The following is a 21395-nucleotide window of genomic DNA, read 5'->3' as shown; positions in this document are numbered from 1 at the left end:
TGTAATGTTCTATGGGCTATCCCAAGATAGTGTTCAGCCAGCTCTTTCCTAAACATACCTTGGTCTGGAAGCAGCAATAGAGTTGGGTTAGGTATGGATGTTTCCGTGCCAGAGCCAAAATCCTCTTCTCTGTCATCGTGCAGTCCACATCATCATCCTGAAGGATGACGTCCTTCTTTAAGACCTTCACAGCATATACTTCATCTTTGCCCTTGAGTTCCGCCAGCATGACCTGCAATCAATCAAAATCATCTTCATCAATCCCTGCATGTATGGAATCAAAGAAGAAACACAAGTTAATACTAAATACTTCAAAAAGTAATTCCTTTTCTTTCATTTCAAATATTATAACAGCATTGCAAAATGCTTAGAAAAACTATCCTTCCTAATACAGCTACTACAATTTACTTATTTTTATCTCTGGCACAGTGCCCAGGCAAAGAAAAGTTCAATGCCCATCTGTTAAATTATTATTCATATGTTCATATACACTTGTCACACTTGCAATTATAGAACAGCTAATACAGTATAGTTTGTTGTTTTTTTTAAACAGAACCATTATTTTGTAAGCCTTTTTCTATATGGTTTCCATTGTTATCATGGTTGCTGATACTCAATTCAAAGTAAATATACTGCAATTTATTTAAGCATTTTCCTCATAATAGACACTTGTTATATATAATTATTCAGTATTAAATAAATTGCATTGAGTATTTTTGTATATAAATTTTTTTCATTTCTTTTGGATTACATCTTTAAGATAGAAATTCTTAGAAATAGATTAAAAGGTTAAACATTTTGCACATTTCCTAACTGATTTTCAGAAATGATGTACAATATAATGTGCCACTAGCACTGAAGAAATGTTTTAGTTTCATGGCAATTTACCAACATCACATGCTTTCACTTAAAAAGTGTTTTGCTCATTTAATGGTGTGAAATGTTACCTTGATGCTGTTTTAACTTTCAACAAAACTTTTTAAATATTGGTTTTCTAACTATATTTCTTTTTATGTGAATTATTTATATGCCCTTTATCTAGTTATCTGCTGTCTTATTTTCTTACAAATTTGTATATGATATACAAGGATACTAATGCTTTACTTTCTGCAAAGGTTTTTCTAAGCCTGTTTTACAATTTTCTGTTACTTTATTGAACAGAATAATTTGTCTTTACGTAGTTGAATCTACCCTTGTTTGCCTTTATGGCTTCTTCTATAGCTTTAAAGCTGGAAAAGTGATTCCTTCTCTAGAGAGCCAATTAACAATTCTATTTTCCTAAAGTTTTCCTATCATTTGATATCTTTGTACTCATTTACTTATAATGTTACAAATCTTTTCTTTTGAAATAACTAACTGCTAAGTATAGTATTCCAATGCAAACAGTAAAAACTAAGGAGCATTCGTGATGTTAACCTGAGACTTTTCACCACCTACATAATACAGACTCTTTAAAACTGGCTCAAACTTTGGCTGTGATTTTTCCTAGGGAAAAAACCCAAGTGCTCCAGAGTCATCAAGTTCCCATCCTGCCTATACTATATAGAAACCTGAAAACTCTGAGTCTGATGTTTTCTTTGAATCTTGTTCAAAATTAAACCAAGTCCTGCTCACATCTCAGAGTTATGCCTAGCCAGGGGACTGGAGTCTGCTCCTTATTTAGCCAGTCTCTAACGAATGTGATTGCTTCATTTGCCACTGAAGTAAACTCCAGTTACCATACTGCTCAGGAGGAGAGAGGGGCCAGTGAGATGTCTGGGAACCAGACCCTGTGCCCGGGGGCTTCTCAGAGCCCTTCCCTTTGCAGGGAAGTGGAATGGGCCTGCAGCTCAGCCAACTGACCTACAGGTGGCTGCTTTCAAGAATCCAAGACATGTGGGGGCATGTAATCCTGGAGCTGCCTGGTTCCCAGAGCAGGGTCTCTGCTCCAAGAGGTTCCAAAAAAGCGACTCTCATCAACTTCCAGGCACAGTTTTGAGGAGAGCCAGGGGACAATCAGGGGTCTCAGCTGAGATGCCGACCAGCTTCTTTGGCTCTCTGCCCCTCCATCTTCTTTCTAGAATGAACGGGAATTACTATTCCATCTCACCCAGCCATCAGAGTGGTGGTTGGTCACCATTAATGCTTTACTGAGCGCACTTGGAGGCACATCCACACCACTGTGTTCGTCTCAGTGGGGAGCAGGACATGGAGAATGGCCCCAAGGGCAGAGGACCCTGACCTGACATGAGATGATTATTCTTTTTCTCTTGCTACATGAAGAGGATATAAACAGAACATTTAGTAAGTGCCAGAAAAATTGGTTATATAACATTTAACTTCCAAAATAATACATGCTAAGATTCGCTTTGAACTCTGAGTTCACTGAGGGCAGAGATTCTAGAGTTCATTTTCAAAGTCTTCCTAATGAATTAGAAACAATTTCAGATGGAGGTCTGAGGAGGGAAGAACTGTACTACTATTATTGATAATAGAATGCTGAGCACATGCAAAGCATTTGATACTTTTCAAAGTGCTTTCTCATCCACTATCTCACTTGATTCCTGTTCCCGTTGAATGAATGAGAAAAACTGCATCCTAAAGAGATGAAAAGACGACACTAAAGTTCATAGCCAATTAAGAGCAGAATCAGAGCTCCTATCTGCTTGGCCTCAGGCCATTTTCTTCACTCAACTAGGAACAAGACCAGGCTGAAATGTTCCTCATTCAATCTCCGATCACAGAGATTGATTGGCATAAGGCAATGCCAAGGGGTAGAGAAACTCATCAGTTCTACCCATGTGGGCCACAGACCTTGCCAAAGCTGCCTTTGCCCAACACCTTGATGAAGTTGAACTCATCCAGGCCCAAGCGCTTGGTCTGACCCTGCCGGACTTCACCATTCTCTCCAGGGCTTGCCAGTTGGCCATCAGTGGACGATGCTGCCCGGTGCTCCTCCCCTCGGTTGTCAAATGACAAAGCCTTCCGGATGTTGTTTTCAAGTTCTTTTATTTCTAGGGCCAAGGGTAACAAGATATTGCATGAATGTGCATCTCATGAGCCTTTCCCATTGGGACTTGATAGTCAGAATTTCCCCCATGAGCTCCCAACCCTCTTTCTGGCTCTCCATGGCAACAGATCTTGCATGGCATCTCTTCATAAGCTCCTTCATCTGTTCAACACACTTTCATTGGCACCTAACATACAGCGGGGACTAGGTATGCAAAGAGGTCCCTTGAGGAGCAGAGACTCCACAAGCTCCTTCAGATTTCACAGGGCCTGACCACTGCTCTGACTGCCTCCTTTGGATAGTAGCCTATTCCATTATGCTAGGTGTAGTGCAAGAATCCAGGCCTTCTCTAGAACTCTACAGAGTCACAATGGCAACAGGTACCCTTCCCCTCTGAAGATTAGAACTAATGAAGAACCAGCATCACAATAATCATTGGTGATATAATTATTTCAACAGTTAGGAGTAGAAAGCCTTCCCCTTATAAAGGTCTTTACTTGGACTTATTGCTGGGTTTATTCTAAATACCCATCTCACACAAGGTTATCTGACAAAACAAGCAATGCGCTTATCATTAGAATTGTTTCCCAGAGTGACATGTTGCAACTTTATCTCCGATGGGGTGAGAATTCCTCGGTACAATTTCACAACATGAGAGGTCTTGTGCCCGCTCCAGAGAATGTGACCTGAATTGCCTGAAGGTGATAACACTGGATTATCCTTTGACCTTTTCTATTTGAAGGAGCTTTATTGATAGCTGTTCATTCACCAAGACATGCACTTGTCTGTACAGAAATGAGCATCCCAAGCATAATCCGATTTTAAAAGATGCTTGTGAATTACTGGGATAATGGAAGGGGGACACAGACTTTTAGCTCTTGGGAATCAGAATCAGGCATGGGTGACCAGGTGCCACCAGACAAGAGAAACCTACTTCAGCTTCTTTTCAGAGGGACTGAGGCCAGTGAGAGCTGCCTCAAGGAGACTAGAGATCTTTCTTAGATCTGGAGTTTGATTCCTCTAAGATGTGTTAGGGTAGCGGGGAGAGTAAAGGTGGGGACAGCTGTTGAGTCTACAGACATGCCCCCCACCTGAAGTTTAACACTTCGCTATCTCTTACTCTTAACTAAGCACAACTTTTAATCTCACCATAGAGCTAAAAGTCTCCATTATTAAAGGGATTTTGGAAGGCAGAACATAGGTGTTTGGGGACACCAGAACTGGGAGGAAATATCTTTCTGTGTGTTCTTACAGTGGAAGGAAAAGAAACTCTGTCTTATTTCTGTCCTGTAATAATGCCATGTCTTGCTAAGAGGAACTTTCCATTCATTAGTGTTCACATCACTGCTGGGAAATACTGGTACCTGCAGTACCAGGGGACAAGTGGAGGCCCTGAGAGGCCCCATGTCTTGCCAAGGCCAGAGAGCATGCCGGGCAGGAGCCAGGCCTAGAAACCATGGTCGCTTCCTTCTTACTTGGGGTCTCCTTTACCATAGGACCCTGTCTCCTTGAAGCTCTCAAGGGAGGTCTCAGAAGTAAAAAGGGAAACATAAAAATGCCCACACTGGTCCAGGATAATATCTACCAGTTTGGAGGCCCCAGAGTACTGTCAGGTTCCCTCTTTTGGAATGAAGTTGATTGTAAAGACACAGAAAGTTAATTGGAGTAGCACGAAGAGGGACTGAGACCAATTGTTCTGTGGCCTCAGGACAGACACATGAGCCCCTGAAGCTGTGTTATTCCTGGGTATGAAGGGCTGTGTCACAAGTGATGACCTCCAAGGAGGGTTTGATGGCATGGATGCTGAGAGTGGGGTCCCTAAGCCAGGGGGGCAGTCTCACCCTTACCACTGACTTAGTTCCTGACCTTGGAACAAACTTTTCCACTCTCTGAACTTCCATTTCCCACCTTGTAACCTGGGAACAGGGACGGAGCACCATCAGCGAGTTGGTGTAAGCGTACAATTAGGATAATAAATACAAAGGGGGTCCAGAACATCAGGGCACTATTGCTGCACTACGGTGATTATTCCTGTTCTGCAGATACGTATATTCCTTCCCGGTGACGTTTGGTACCAGCCACCAGAGTGGAAGCATTTGAATGCATAAGTCCTCCCTCAGCCTCAGCATTCTTAGATGCCTGCAGGATTATTATGATGCACGCTATGCCTGCACAACTTATTACTACTTTAAGCACATTCTTAAGCATATTCAGGCAGAAGGAGGAGACATCCTGAGCTGAGCTATAGAGGGGAGTCAGGGCTAGAGGCAGCTCGCTCCCCACCTCTTCTCTAGCTTCCTCTTTCTACCCTTCCCCACCCATTCCCCAACTCAACCTGATCTCAGGTTTTGGTTACGGTGATTAGAGTTAGGACAGGGCGGTGTCAGACTCAACTCAAGGGAGTGGCACTGACAGGTCTAGGGCCAGACACTGGGGCAGAGTGGTAAGAGAAGGAGTTGTGCCCCTCCCTCCTCCTCCTCTGCACCTGGAGCTGAGGAAGAGGCAAGAGAAAGTAAAGAACCCTAACATCACATGCTCTTTCTCTTACCACGGCCTGGAAGGAATCTAAGGCAGGCACGGCCACTTAGTGCCCAGCCCTCAAGAAAGCCTTGTAGAGGAAAAGAACTACTATTAAATCAATAGGGAAAGGGGGTCTGAAGATCTTCCAGGGCTGCTGGCTGTTTCAGCTAACGAGGTCATTCTTGAGTGGAGAGACTTCAAGCTCTTTGGCCCTTCCAATGACAGAGCTCAGAGGTAAGGAAGCAAATCTGAGGGTCTCACCCTGGTCACAAGGGGACGTGGGTGCTGACTTGGATCGATCTTCCTCAGACGGGGAGCTTCCAGAAGCAGGCTGCGGAGACTCAGCACCAGCAATGAGCTAGAGAGGAGAAAAAGAGTGGAGAGAGGCATCAGACGGGAAAGTTGAGAGTTTCCCTGAGGTCAAAAGCATCAAGATACTATACCAAGAGCTGTAAGAGTTCCTGGTGCACAGCAGCAGTCGCTGAACTGATATTCTGGAAGACTCAAGTTTCATTTGCCAATTAAGAGAAGAAAGCAAGTGACTTCAGTTTGGTCAATTTTTATTCCATCCAAATACAGCTGACCTTTGTAAGCAAAGCCCAGTCCCACCTCTTCCATAAAACCTTCCTCTGCCTATCTAAACAACGCGAGTTATCTCATCCAAAGCAATGCAATGCTTGTTGTCCCGAACACTTGTCTGATATTCATTCATTATCCTATTCAGCTTTGTACTGTTAATAATATCTGTATGTGTATATAGTGCGGGGTTCTCTACTCAATTAGACTACAGGTTCTTTGAAGGTAAGGCTCTATCCAGTACTCTCATTGTTCCTAGTGACTTGCACGAAGTAATACACATAATAGATACTCAGTAAATATTTTCAGATGTATTGATTTTTTGCTGGCAAATTTTAACAGCACACCCCCAGTGAAGTGTGTTTCTTGGCATGGATGCTGGCATATCCACTTTAAGTCACCATTAAAGTCAATGGTTTGGACTATGAGATCACAAGCATTTCTACTCCCTCCTAGTCTTGGTCCACTCACTGTGTGCATGTGGCCTTTCTGGGTGATGGATTGCTTCCTAGGACAATATGAGGGGAACCAAAACTACAGCAAGTCAGATGCTCCTGCAAAGAAGCCCTTTTAGCTGCTAAGGCACCTCTCTTTTATCCCCTCATGCTAACTTGAGCTACTAGTTGGCTTTTTTCAGCTGTTGCATTAGAAGCATCACAGCCACAAAAATATCAGGACTACAGTCCCTTAGGCTTTCATTCTGCCCTTCCTGCATTTCTTCATGTTGGCTTCTTATCACTGGGTTCCACATCCAAGACAGGCAGATAATGCCTCATTGCTAACATTGCAGCCCATGGTAATATAGTGGAGAGGGCAGGTATAGAATTTTCTTTGAAATGCTTTATGAAAATTAAAGATTCAGTCTTAATTTACTTCTAGCAGGAGAAAAAGCCACGTCTCCTGAAAAGCGCCCTCTCTAGAGCTCATGCATGTATCTGTTTAGCACTGTCATCGCAGAGTGTTTGCTTAACTCGCCTCTTTAGGGGGGCTCTAGCATTCCTGGGTACTAACATTCTGCTTGCAGTGCCAACGCCTCGGGTCAACAGCTGAAATCCTGTTTCCACCAGTGGGACTTAGAGAGCCAAGAAGAGCCACCAGTAGCTCAAAATCTCATAGTTACTCAACCAGGGGGAAGAGAATTTTTTTCTGAGTCCCTTGCAAAACAGCTTTGTTTACTGGGAATGGAGAGAAGAAGAAGTTTAGGAAGACAAAATCAACCCTTCTCATTCAAGAGAAAAGGCTCCTTTTAGGAGGCTCCAGGGGACACATGAGCAGGTTTTAAAGTGGGGAGATGATTAGGAAACATAGGACCCTTCAGAGGGTATTTGCAGGCAAAATTTAGGAAGAACATTTAGGTGTCAAGATTGTGGAGGCACCTAGAGTCGGACTTACTTTTCTAGTAAAGACCTTGAGAATGTTTGTCACCGGGCAACGAGGGCCACCCCCATCCCGCCCTCCCCCAGGATTTCTTGCCCAATTAACAGGGTTCTGATTTCCTCATAACTTATTTTTGAAGGCCTCTTAAACTTTCTAGGGTAGAAGCCAAGGCTAATGGGCCTGCAAACAAAATGCTACGGGTGCTGTTAGCTCTATTTACGTCTGTGGGCCCTGACTTACCAAAATAACATTTTAGTAACGGATCTCTTCCTACTGACATTCAGAATGTCACATGGAGAGAGACAAGGTTTTGGTCCCCAAAGAAAGTTCCAGATGTTTCATGTCATGGGACCTTAACAATATGCCTCAGGCAGCTCAGTGCTGGTACTATCACAAATCTTCTTGGCTTCCTCCGTAGAAAAAAAAGTGATTCCAGCCCTTCAGCCATTTATCCTCATTATAATGATGCCAAGGGCAAAGTTCAGACACTGACATTGTTTCCATGCCAGTTCTGGAGGCAGATACGTCTATTTCCTTGTCTAGAATTGGTAAGCTTTTTCTGGAAGGAATTCCAAAGTCCTCATCTCAAAGCTTATGTTTCTGTGACAAACATCACATTTGAGGCTTCCTCTGTTTTGCCCCCACTTTGGGAGCTAAAGGAGACTTTACTGTTACCTGCTTGGACTCTTTTTGTTTGTTTGTTTCTTTAAGAATACACTGTTTTGAATAACATGCCTCAAGCCCAGGAATCTTATAACTTCAGTCCAGGGTACTCTCAGGAAACCAGCACAGAGACACCGGCCGAAATCGAGCTCCAGGAACGCCACCACCTAGCCAGTTACCTTTTTCCTCCTCTGGCCACTGTTGGTGATCTTGTCTGGAGTGACACCCAGGTCAGCCAGCACTTTGGCGATTCCTCTGGCATCCACTCCACAGTTGGGAGCCACGTTGGTCTCACATCGACGGTGAACATTCATTTTGCAGACTATAAAAAGACACGAGACGAGATATCCAAATGTTCATGGCCTCAAATGTTACCCTTACTTGTTTTGATTGTAAAAGGAACATATGTGCATTAGCTAGAATTTGGAACATTCAGTAAAACAAAAAGAAAAAGAAAAATCACTCATCATCCTATCACGCAGAACTAAAATCATCCAAACTACCTTGCAGAGATAACCACTGTTTCTAGTTACTTCCTTTTACACATTCTTTCACACTCATATTAAATATGAATAAATATCACATTTAAATTTCCTTTCAGGGAACAGAACACTGATTCTAGAACTTGATTTCTTTTTTTGTGGTGGTGTTATTAAATATTCTTTAATTTTTAAAAAATTTATTTGTACATATTGTGGGGTACTGTGGTTGTTTCAATACAAGCATGTACTATACGTTGATCCATTTAGCGTAGATAGCATAGCTTTGTACCCATTAATCCTCCACTTTCCCACCCCTCTGGCCTCTGGTAATCATTATTCTACTTTTTCCTTCTACAAAAGACACTCTTCTTTTTTTAGAACTTGATTTCTTTCTCTGAAAAAAGTTTATTTGAATTCTGTACCAAAAGGGGTCATGTGAACACAGCCTGCTCCATCACTCTGCTAACGTGCTGGAATATTACTGAGAGAGGAACGTCCATGCTTGGACTTCTAAGGCCCTTCCAGATCCACAATCTGATTTCAAAGAATATCTCTGTTGTACCCACATCTCTTGGCTGTCGGTGTAGGACATCAAAGGTGAAAACATAAACTGCTCCAGTTTCCAGTACCACATGTAAGGAGTTTAGAAATCATCGTTCTGTTCTAACAAGCAAAAGCTGAGCAAATGAAAAAATCAACAACTCTTCTTAGACCCATGAGTAAAGTGAGGTCCCAGAGCAAACTGCTGCCCCTGAAATTGAACAGATGGCCAGGAGAATACAGAGAATCAAACCTACTAGAACATAAACCCCTAAGCAGAGAGCTCCACAGGAACAGTGCCAGGGTAGGAAAACCTCGACTGTGACTGATGAATTGCTGGAGGCTCAATGTGGACAAGTCCGAGGGTCAAAAACTCCAGGGGGGCCACTCATAGGGAGGCCCCAGTCTTTTGTGAGTTTTCCTTCTAGGAGCTCAACCAGGTTCTCACAGTAAACATAGGAGAAAAATCCCCTTGTGCTTCCATCAGGAAAAGGGTGCAAGAACTATTTTTGAAATAAGCCAGAGGATTCTGCTCTTCTTAACAAGGCCTGATCTTGTGATAAACTATTTTACCAGAGCTTAAACAACTGAGTTTTTTAAAAATCAGATTCTAACTGAACTGGGGGAAAGAAAATGCCCAACTCCAGCCCTCTCTAGCCATGCTGTCCCACCCAAAGCACTTGTGAAGTTCACAGTTCAGAGGCACAGGCTCACTAAAAGACGTAGAGCTAACCATAGTACTATAGAATGCTTTTCCTTCCCCACACCTTACCACCACAATACTAGAGGCCTATTTACTGGAATTCCTTTTACCTAGTACACCGTATCTGCTATCAAGAAAAAAATGGTCAGAGTATGGTGCTGATAACATCAAAGTCAAGGGTTTGGACTCCCTGACTGGCCAACTGTAAAAAAAAAAAAAAAAAAATGGCAAGGCATGCTAAGAGGCAAAAACACTGTTTGAAGAGACAGAGCAAGAATCAGAACTAGATTCAGATATGGCAGAAATGGTGGAGTTATCAGATTGGGGATTTAAAACAACTATGATTAATATGCTCTGGGCTCTAATGGATCAAGTAGATGGCATGCAAGAATAGATGGGCACTGATAGCAGAGAGACAGGAATCCTAAGAAAGAATCAACAAGAAATGCTAGAGATCAAAATCAGTAAGAGAAATGAAGAATGCCTCTGATGGGCTTATTAGTAAACTGGACACACCTGAGAAAAGAATCTCTGACCTTGAAGATATATCAGTCAAAACTTTGAAAATGGAAAAACAAAAAGAACAAAGACTGAAAAAAGAACAGACTATCCAAGGACTGTAGGAAAACCACAAAAGATATAATATATGCATAATGGGAATACCATAAGAAAAAGAAAGGGCAAGAGCCAGCCCGTGGCTCACTCGGGAGAGTGTGGTGCTGATAATACCAAGACCACGGTTTTCGATCCCATATAGGGATGGCCGGTTAGCTCACTTGGCAGAGTGTGGTGCTGACAACACCAAGTCAAGGGTTAAGATCTCCTTACCAGTCATATTTAAACAAAAAAAAAAAAAGAAAGAAAGAAAGAAAGAAAAGAAAAGAAAAAGGGCAAGAAAAAGAAGAAATACTTGAAATTATAGTGACTAGGAATTTTCCCTAAATTAATGTCAGATATCAAACCACAGATGCAAGAAACTCAGAAAGCACAAAGCAGGATAAATGCCAAAAACCTCTACCCAGGCATATCATTTTCATGCTACAGAAAATCAAAGATCAAGAAAAAAATTCGGAGAGAAGCCAGAGGAAAATAAACACCTCACCTATAACGGAGCAAAGATAAGAATTATATCTGATTTCTCCTCAGCAACCATGCAAGCAAGAAGAAAGTGAAATGAAATATTTAAAATGTACAGGGAACAAAACTCCGCCAACATAGAATTCTGTACGCTGTAAAATTCTTTTTCAAAAGTGAAGAAAAAATAGAAACTTTCTGAAACAAACAAAAATTGAGGGAATTCGTGGGCAGTAGACCTGCCTTGTAAGAAACGTTTGTCTTCAGAGAGAAGACAAATTATGCAGGTCAGAAACTTGGATCTCCATTAAGAAAGAAGGAGCACTGGGAAAGAAATAATTGAAGGCAAAATAAAAACTTTTATTTTTCTTATTTTTAATTGATCTAACAGGTAATAATTTGCTCAAAATAACATTGACAATGTATTCAATTATATGTGATTAAGTATGATTATGTGCTTTTGTGCATACATAAGTGAAATGCATGATAGCAATGAGACAAGGGATGGAAGGGAGAGATTAGGATTACAGTCATATGTCTCTAAACAATAGGGATACCTTCTGAGAAATGTGTTAGGGGATTTTGTTTTTGTGCAAACATCATAGAGTATACTTAAACAAACCTAGAGGGCACAGCCTACTATACACCTAGGCCACATGGTATAGCCTATTGCTCCTACATGAATAATTTGTTGTGCCACAGTCTTACGATGGCTACAGTGTCACTAGGTGACAGGAATTTTTCAGCTCGATTATAATCTTATGGGACCACTGTTGTATATTCAGTTGTAGACCAATATGTTGTTATGCAGCACATGACTGTATTTTGTTATTATAAGGTATTTGTGCTACCAGGAAGCAGCACAGTATTATTTGAAAGTATCCGAAAGTGGACATGGATTAATTATAAATACATATTGCTAACTCTGAGGAAACCACTAAAATAAGTAAAAAAAAGAAGTATAATTGATATGCTAAAAAAAGAAGAGTAAATGAATCACATAAAACACCAGTTAAAACCACAAAAGGCAGAAAGAGGGTGGAAGAAAAACACAGGAGCAAAGAACAAGGGCAAAAAATAGAAAACAGTAGCAAACATCATAGATATTAATCCAACTATATCAATAATCATTTCAAATGTCAATGGTCTAAATACACCAATTAAAAGACAGAGATTGTCAGAGTGGATTAAAAAACCAAAACCCAACTATATGTTGTCCACAAGAAACTCAATTTAAATATAGAGACACATATAGATTAAAAATAAAGGCATGGAGAAAAATATACCATGCTAATGAAAACAAAGTAGGAATAGCTATATTAATTTCAGGCAGAGCAGACTTCAGAACAAATAAAGTTGTCAGGGATGAAGAGGGGCATGACATAAGGGGTTAATTTTCCAAGAAGTAATAATCCTTAACATATATGTGCCTAACAACAGAGCAGCAAAATACATGAAGCAAAAACTGATAGAACTTTGAGGAGAAATAGATGATTTCAGTATTATAGTTGGAATCATTATTATCTAGTCTAGTGAAAACTTCAACACCATTCTATCGGAAATGAACCGATCTAGCAGGCAGAGAAACAGTAAGGACATAGTTGAACTTGACATCAACATCAACTGGATACAATTGACACTTATCAACTACTTCATTCAATAACAGCAGAATACACATTCTTCTCAAGATCACATGAAATACTGACCAAGACAGACCACATTCCAGGGCATAAAATACACCTTAACAAATGTAAAAGAGTAGAAATCATGCAATGTCTGCCCTCTGACCACAATAAAATTAAACTAGAAATCGATAACAGAAAGATAGCTGGAAAATCCCAAAACACTAGAAGATTAAAGAATAGACTGATAAATTACATATGAGTCAGAGAAGAAATCTCAAGAGAAAATTTTAAATATTTTGAATTGATTGAAATTAAAAATACAAATTATTAAATTAATGAGATACAGCAAAAGCAGTGCTTAGAGGGCAATTTACAGCATGGAATGTGCACATTAGAAAATAAAAGGATATAGGCTTCTGGTCAAGATGGTGGAATAGACAGTCCCCAGTGTCACTCTCTCACAGAAATCAACCAATTTACAACTATTAAAAAGCAATGACAGCCAAGCTGGGGCCCCTAGAGTTCAGGGGAAGAGGAGGAGAGATCTATGGAGTGCACGAAGGTGGGAGAAACCACTATGAGAAAAAGAAAACACTGCTCCAACTGTTTCGTGCTGCAGCTGCTTTAAGTCTGGAGCTGCTGAGCTCATGGAGCAGGAGCCAGCAAAAGCCACAGCCGTGCCCTTCAGATGAAGTTGCTTGGAGGCAACTGGAGAGAAGAGGGCCTTGGTGGCTCCCAGGCCAGCACTACCAACAAGAGAGTCCCTGTGGACCCACATAGGACTGAGGAACCACAACAACTGAAAAAAAGGAGTCACTCAGAGGCCGGTGAGTCATCACAGGGGACCAGAGCATGGCCTGTCCCATGGGAAGTGATTGCAGCGCAGGTAGTGGGGGAGACAGGACTACCAGGGGAACACTAGGGCACAGCAAGGACAGCTGATCTGCCCCCCAATCAGCATAGGACCACTCAGAGGAGACTGGGCAGGAATATAGAACTGCATGGGGTGCAGTTTGATGAAAAACTCAGACCCAGACCAGCGTTTCTATACAACCCAGGTGCACCAGATCCAGAAGTACCTATAAAGTCAATCATTAAAACCTGAGCTGCACAAAAAGCCTTCCCTAGGGAATCAGCAGCAAAGCAGCAATTTAGCTCAACCACAGGGCTCAAGTGCTGGTCCCCACAGGAAGTTCCCTCATTTTAGAAGTAAGCAAAGGACAACAAATTAGTTCCAGTGCAGAGTTTAAGTGGTGGGAACAGCAAATAATCCAACATAGAACTGAAAGAATAAACAAAGTACCCACAACCAAAGACAAAGTTTGATAACTAGTAAAGGTCTCATTTCACCAAAGAACACCTTTAACACCTAGAAGGACTGGAAGTCCCCTGAGCTACCAAGCCAGGAAGGGGGGAGGGCCAGGGGCCTCAGCCATGAGCCCTGACACCTGCAACCAGTCCCAAGGATGGAGGCCTCGGTCCTCGGCCACACACTCTCAACAAGGGCAACCACCCCAGTGACAACCACTGAGCTGCTGCAGGAAATGCCCTGGGCTCTCCTGAGCTGGGATGGTGGGGGGCTGAGGGCCTCCTCCATGCGTCCCCCCCCCCCCCCCGCACAAGCAACCAGCCCTGCAACCACCACCAAGCCTCAGCAAGAAGTGCCCTGAGTTCCTGAGCTGGGGTGGTGGTGGGGCAAGGGCTTTTCCACACCCCCTTGGCCTCTGCACCCAGCCTGGCAATAACCAAGCCACTTCTGGAAGCCCCCCGATTTCCCCCGTGGGAATGTGGTGGGTGCCGCAGGCCTCAATCCTGCCCCTCCCACTTCCTCCTTCTTCCATCCCATTTCCTTCCTCTTCCCCTCTCCCCCTCCCTCCCAACTTCTCCACACCAACATCCTAGAATGTAAAAAATAATATTAATTAAATTTTTAAAAAAAGGAAAAAAGATATAAAAATCAATAATCTAACTTTCCATTTTAGAAAACTAGAGAAAGAAGAGCAAATTAAATCCAAAGTAAGCAAGAGAAAACAAATAATAAAAATTAAAGCAGAAATCAGTTGAATTGAAAACAGATAATCAATAACTGAAAGCTGGTTCTTTGAAAAGATTAACAAAATCAATAAGCCTCTAGCCAGGCTAACTGAGAAAAAAAGAAGAAAAGACACATATTACAATACCAGAAATGCAAGAGGTATCACCAATACTGATCAGATAGACATTAAAAGGATAATAAAGGAATACTATGAACTCTATGCCCACAAATTCGATAATTTACATGAAACGTACCAATTTCTTGAAAGATGCAATCTGCCAAAACTTACACAAGAAGAAATAGACAATATGAATAGGCTTATATTTAGTAAAGAAACAGAATCAATAATTAATAACCTTCCAAAACAGAAAGCACTAGGCCCAAATGGTGAATTCTACCTAACATTTAAGGAAGAAATTATACCAATTCTATACAATCTCTTCCAGAAGACAGAAGCAGAGGAACTACATCCTAACTCATTTTATAAGGCCACCTTTGCCCTAATGCCAAAACAAAACAAAGACTTACAAGGAAAATATATCACAGACCAATATCTCTAATGAACATAGATGCAAAAATCCTCAACGAAATACCAACAAATTGAATCCAACAAAGTGTAAAAAGAACATACACCATGACCAAGTGGGATTTATCTCAGATACGCAAGGTCGGTTCAACATTTGAAAATCAATTAATGTAATCAATCACAGCAGTAGACTGAAGAAGAAAAAATATATAATCCTATCAACAGACACCAAAAAAGCACTTGACAAAATCCGACACCCTTTTATGATAAATATCTCAGCAACTAAGGAATAGATGGGAACTTCCTCAACCTAAGACAGATCACCTACAAAAAACCTACAGCTAACAGCATACTTTAATGGTGAGAAAGTAAAAGCTTTACTGTTAAGATCAGGAACAAGTCAAGGATATCTGCTCTCACTGCCCCTTTTCAACATTATACTGGAGCTCCTAACTAATGCAGTAAGACAAGAAAAGAAAAGGTACACTGATTGGGAAGAAAGAAAAACTGTCCTTTGTGACAGATGACACGGTTGTCTATGTAAAAAATCTGAAAGAACTGAAAAAAGAACTTTTGGTACCAATAAGCGATTATAGCAAGGCTGTAGAATACTAGGTTATACAAAAGCTAATTGTTTTCCTATATACCAGCAATGAACAAATGGAATTTGAAGTTAAAAACACAATACCATTTACATTAGCACCTCCAAAAATGAAATACTTATGTGTAAATCTAACAAAATATATACAAGATCTGTTTGAGGGAAACTACAAAACTGTTATGAAAGAAATCAAAGAGGAACTAAATAGATGGAGAGAGATTTCATGCTCATGAATAAGAGTCAATTTTGTCCAGATGGCAATTCTTCTGAACTAGATCTATAAATTCAATGCAATCCCAACCGAAATCCCACCAAGTTATTTTGTGCATAGCAACAAAGTGATTCTAAAGCCCATAAGGAGAGCAAAAGACCCAGAATAGCAAATACAATACTGAAGGAGAACACAGTTGGAGGACTGACACTACCCAACTTCAAGACTTGCTATAAAGCTATGGTAATTAAGACAGTATGGAATTGGCAAAAACAATAAACAAATAGATCAGTGGAACAGAATATACAGAGCCCAGAAACAGATACACATAAATATAGCCAATTGATCTTTGACAAAGAAGCAAAGGCAATACAATGGAGCAAACATGGTCTTCTCAACAAATGGTGCTGGAACATTCCACGTGCAAAAAGAAAAAAAAAAGAAAAAAGAAAAAATACATCTAGACATAGACCTTACCCCCTTCATAAAAATTAACTCAAAATGGATCATAGACCCAAATGTAAAATGCAAAATTATGAAACTCCAGAAGATAACATAGGAGAAAATCTCAGTAATCTTGGGTACGGAGATAATTTTTTAGATGTAACACCAAAGACATGATCCTCAGAATACATAACTAATCTTCATTAAAATTAAAAGCTGCTGCTTTGCAAAAGATACTGCCAAGAGAATATGAAAACAAGACACAGACTGAAAGAAAATATTTGCGCAAGGCACATCTGATAAAGGACTGTTATCCAAAATAGACAAAGAACTCTTAAAACTTAACAATAACAAAACAAAGAACCCAATTAAAAACTGGGCAAAAGACCTGAGCACACACCTGACCAAAGAATATATTCAGATAGCAAATAAGCATATGAGAAGGTGCTCCACATTATATGTCATCAAGGACAAGCAAATTAAAACAATAATGAGATGCCACTACCTACCTATCAGAATGGCCCAAATCCAAAACGCTAACACCACCAAATGCTGGCGAGGATGTGCAGCCACAGGAACTGTCATTCGTTGCAGGTGGGAATGCAAAATAGTAGCCACTTTGGAAGACAGTTTGGCAGTTTCTTATAAAACTAAACATACTCTTACCATATGATCTAGGAATTGCACTCCCGGCGTTTACCCAAATGAGTTGAAAATTTATGTCCATACAAAAATCTGCACACAGATGTTTATAGCAGTTTTGTTCACAATTGCCAAAAATGGGAAGCAACCAAAATGTCCTTCACTAGGTGAATGGATATATAAACTGTGATACATCCAATCAAGGGAATATTATGCACCCTTAAAAAGGAATGAGCTATCAAACAATGAGCTATCTATGAAAAGACATGAAGGAACCTTACATACATATTACTGAGTGAAAGCAGCTAATCTGAAAAGGTTACACACTGTATGATTCCAACTATGACATTCCGGAAAAGCCAAAACTATAGAAACAGTAAAAGGATCAGTGGTTGCCAGGGGTTAGGAGAGAGGGAGGGATGAATAAGTGGAGCACAGAGGACTTTCAGGGCAGTGAAACTTTCTATACGATACTATAATGGTTTATACATGTCATTGTATATTTGTCCAAATTCATGGAATGTAAAACACCAAGAGTGAACTCTAATGTAAACTATGGATATTGGGAGACAATGATGTGTTGATGTAAGTTCATCTATTGTTCACAAATCCCACTGGGGTATGGGATGTCGATGGTTGGAGAATCTATGCATGTGTGGGGGCAGAGGGCCTATGGGCAATCTCTTACCTTCTGCTCAGTTGTGCTGTGAACCTAAAACTGTTCTAAAAAATAAAGTCAGCACTGGCCAGTTAGCTCAGTTGGTTAGAACATGGTGCTGATAACACCAAGGTCCAGGGTTCCATCCCTGTACTGGCCAGCTGCCAAAAAAAAAAAAAAAGAAGATCAAATGTCCACATTACAAAGAAATGATTAAGCTTTGCAATAAAGAATATGCCAATTACCCTGATCTGATGACCACATATTGCATACATGTATTGAAATATAACTTTGTACACCACAAATATGTAAAATCAATACATTTCAATCAAAAAAACCAAAAATAATAAAGTCTATTAAAACAATTAAAAAAAATACACTCCCGGAAGGAAACCAGGCAGGATGGACCATATCCCCTACTTGCTCTGCATGACCTGGTCCCTGGCCTGAAGGGGGTGTAGGGGGACACCACAGAGCCCCTAACTCAGGCTTGCAGAGGTCAACTGAGCTACTGAACCGAAGATGCCCACAGGGCTAAAGGCAGGGGTGGGGGTGTGGCGATGAGAGGGTGGCTTTCTCAGATGACATAAACACACAAGAAAGCCCCCCACAGTCCAGCCACAGCTGTCAGTGCTAATGGCTTCCTGACGGTCCTCAGGCTGATCATATGAGCCACGCAACAGCACTCTGCTCTGATTCTCCATTCCACTCCCCTTAGCAACAGCTCCCCTTTGACACTCATTCATCTTACCCGCTCTGCTCCCCAACCCCACGAAAGCCCTCTTCTGCCTCTTGGTGAGGTGACAGAAAGGACAAGAATAAACGAGCCAAATTAAGGGAGTTCTTGGCAAGGGCAAGTAACTTGTCACATAACTTAGCCACTGGCGCCCTCTGGTGTTGAAATGCCAGACCTGTCCATCCTGACAAAACAACTTGGGTTCGCTGGCAGGTCAGCAAAGCAGCGACTGTTTTAGAGGACTGCTTTCTATTTTTAAAAATTCTGCTCTTTCCATGGGAGAGCCATGTAGCTGTCTTAATATGTAAAAATATCCCAATCACATGTCCATCATAGACGACATGAGACAGTGACTTTGACAGTGCTTTGAAAAGTCTAGAAACGCCAGAGCAAAGTTGGGTGAGGAAGGGGGTCTGAACTTAACTCAGGCATCGTCAATGGGAGCAGGGGCTCCCGGAGGCTGGGGGACACCGGAGACTGCAGACCAGCCCAGGAAAGTGGATGCGCAGCTGACACCAAAGAAACCTGGGTGCATTCACGTAACGCAGCCAAATGAGCCATGCAAGCCCCCGCCCCCATCACTGTGGGAGCACCATTAGCTCTGGGCTGTCGGTTGAGGCTTCTCTTTCCAGGGTGCCTCTTAATGTTCCTTTTCACTGGCTTCACCTGGATGCAGTTGTGCTTGGCAGAGAAAGAGCTGCTTTGACTGAGGCTCTTATACATGGAGAATCACTATTCTGCTACTACCCAGCTTATTCATCACATATTTGTTGAGCACCTACTATGTGCTGGGTGGGGCTGCTACAGCAGTGTTGTTTCAGGGCAGATTATTCTGTTATACATTTTACCATCCTTTGGAGAAACTTTGTTTCCATGGAGATTAAAGCTAGGATTTACAGCTGAGATTAAAGCTAGGATTGCAAATGGCGGGTCAGGCTATTGGGAATCTTGCAAAGCAAGCAGAGACCTCAGAACGATCATAAAGCCATACCTGAGGAGATACTTGGGTCTATGTATGCTGCAGGAATTTCTTTATGTTAGGCTGATTTGGCCCTTGAGGGTGAGCCAGGGCAATGGTTTAATCTCATAACAGGTTACAGTCAGCCATGCTTGGAGACAGAGAACAAACAATTGTAAATAGGAAACTGGACACACTGTGTAGTGGGAGCTGGTAGCAGAGTGAGAGTGGCTGGCTGCAGAGTCCCAGGCAGAAGAGGAGAAAGAGAGGATAGAGGGGTAGGCCCTTGGGGTGTGCTGGGCCAAATGTCACCGGAAAGAGATCTGGGAGTCCTGACCACACTGGAGCCATCTCTCCGAGATTTCCAGAGACCACGATAGCCACTTATCTGAAACACAGCATCCCTCAGAGGAAAACTGATTGAATTTTCACCTGACCTTCATGCATGATGGGGGCCATTCATCACTGTCCCTAGCATTGCCAGATGCTACTGCAAAGGACTCAACCAGAAACCTTCCCGGGGTGTTTCAGTGCTGAGCACTGACCTGTGTTTTTTGCTTCCTGCCCTCTACCTAAAACATCTTCCCCTGCCCTCCTTTCTGAGTCGTTCTCCCTCAAGGTGCAGGTCAAGCCCCATCTCCCCTCAAAACCCTCTCCTGACCACCCCAGCCCGGCTGGCCTCTCTTGCCTGTGAACTGCTCACGCTTATTTCTGACTCACTACTTGAGTTATTGTCTATTCTTTACCTTGTGACATTGAATGCCCAAGTCAAGTGCAAGTTTCTAGAAGGCTAAAGGAAGGCTTCATTTCCGTGCTCTCCACGACACCTTGCAAACCAGGATGCCACTTTCCAGTACATTCTAACTCAATGGAAATTAGCAGTACTTAGGCAGCAGAGATGACAACTCTCAGATCAGCCCCAAAAGATAACACACTGTACCCCACAAATATGTACAAATAAATGTTAAAATATTTTGAATAAAAACATCCCTACAATGAATTGCTAAACAAATTATGGTGCATCTGTACAATGTAATACTATAAATTTTATTTAGCTATAAAAAGGAAGGAACTATTGATACATGCAACGACATGGCTGAACCTCAAATTAATTATGCTGAGTATATATACTGTATGTTTCTATTTACATAAAATTCCAGAAAGTGCAAACGACTCTATAGTGATGAAAGCTGATCAGCAGTTGCCTGGGGTGGGGGTGAGGGGGTTCACGGAAGGGATTACCAAAGGGCATGAGTAAACTTTTAGTTCATAATCTTGATCATGGTGATGGTTTCACTGGGCAAACATATGTCAAATCTATCAAATTGTACACATTAAATATGTGCAATTTATTGTATGTTAGTTATGTCTGAATAAAACATTTTTTTTAAAAGAAAAAAAAAACGATGAAGTAGTCTTCTAAGCACTGCTTTGGAAATACTCCAAGACATATTGTAGGAAAAGCAAATTATGAAATGACGCATAGAGGATCTAATTAACAAATATTTATTGAATACCAAATGTGTCAGGCACTGTTCTAACTATGCAGAACAAAACAGACAAAAAAAACCCCTCTCCCCTCATGGAACTATAGTCTGATGGGGAGAGACAGTAATAAACATAACATATAAGTGACTTTGACTACTGGAAGGTGGTAAGTGCTGTGTGAAAAGAAAGCAGAGGCAAGTGTTGGAAGATGAGCAATGAGTGCCAGTTTTCAGGAGGGTGGTCAGGGTAGCCCCCACAGACAAGGTGATCTCACTGGGGGGGACAGGATTGAGGGGGCGTGGGTGTGGTAGGCAGCTCCTATGGTGGCTCCCGGGGGTCCCTGCCTCCTGGGATTCATGCCCTATGTATCTGCCTCCCACTGAGTGTGGGCTGGACCTAGTGATTCTCTCCTAACAGAAAATGTCAAAAGTGATGGGATGTCATCTTAAGATTGGATTACAAAAGACTGGTGTCTGGGGCATCCTCTCCCACTTTCTTGCTTGCTCTGAAGGAAGCCAGCTGTCATATTGTGAGCTACTCTGCAGAG

General features: G+C 41.7%; 1 protein-coding gene across 1 annotated transcript in view; it reads right to left on the bottom strand.

Annotated features, from left to right (window-relative positions):
- The window catches only part of PRKCE (protein kinase C epsilon), a 505249-nt gene that overhangs the window by 171779 nt on the left and 312075 nt on the right, over positions 1 to 21395 (bottom strand). The window contains exons 8-11 of the mRNA XM_063077698.1: positions 8305 to 8447; positions 5771 to 5867; positions 2794 to 2993; positions 59 to 232 (exon numbers count right to left, since the gene is read on the bottom strand). Of these exons, the coding sequence (XP_062933768.1) occupies positions 59 to 232; positions 2794 to 2993; positions 5771 to 5867; positions 8305 to 8447 (614 nt within the window). The remainder of the gene's footprint in view (positions 1 to 58; positions 233 to 2793; positions 2994 to 5770; positions 5868 to 8304; positions 8448 to 21395) is intronic.

The sequence above is a fragment of the Cynocephalus volans genome, chromosome 14, assembly GCF_027409185.1.
Source record: "Cynocephalus volans isolate mCynVol1 chromosome 14, mCynVol1.pri, whole genome shotgun sequence".
In the NCBI taxonomy this organism is placed as follows: domain Eukaryota; kingdom Metazoa; phylum Chordata; class Mammalia; order Dermoptera; family Cynocephalidae; genus Cynocephalus; species Cynocephalus volans.
This window is presented reverse-complemented; position numbering and strand designations above follow the sequence as displayed.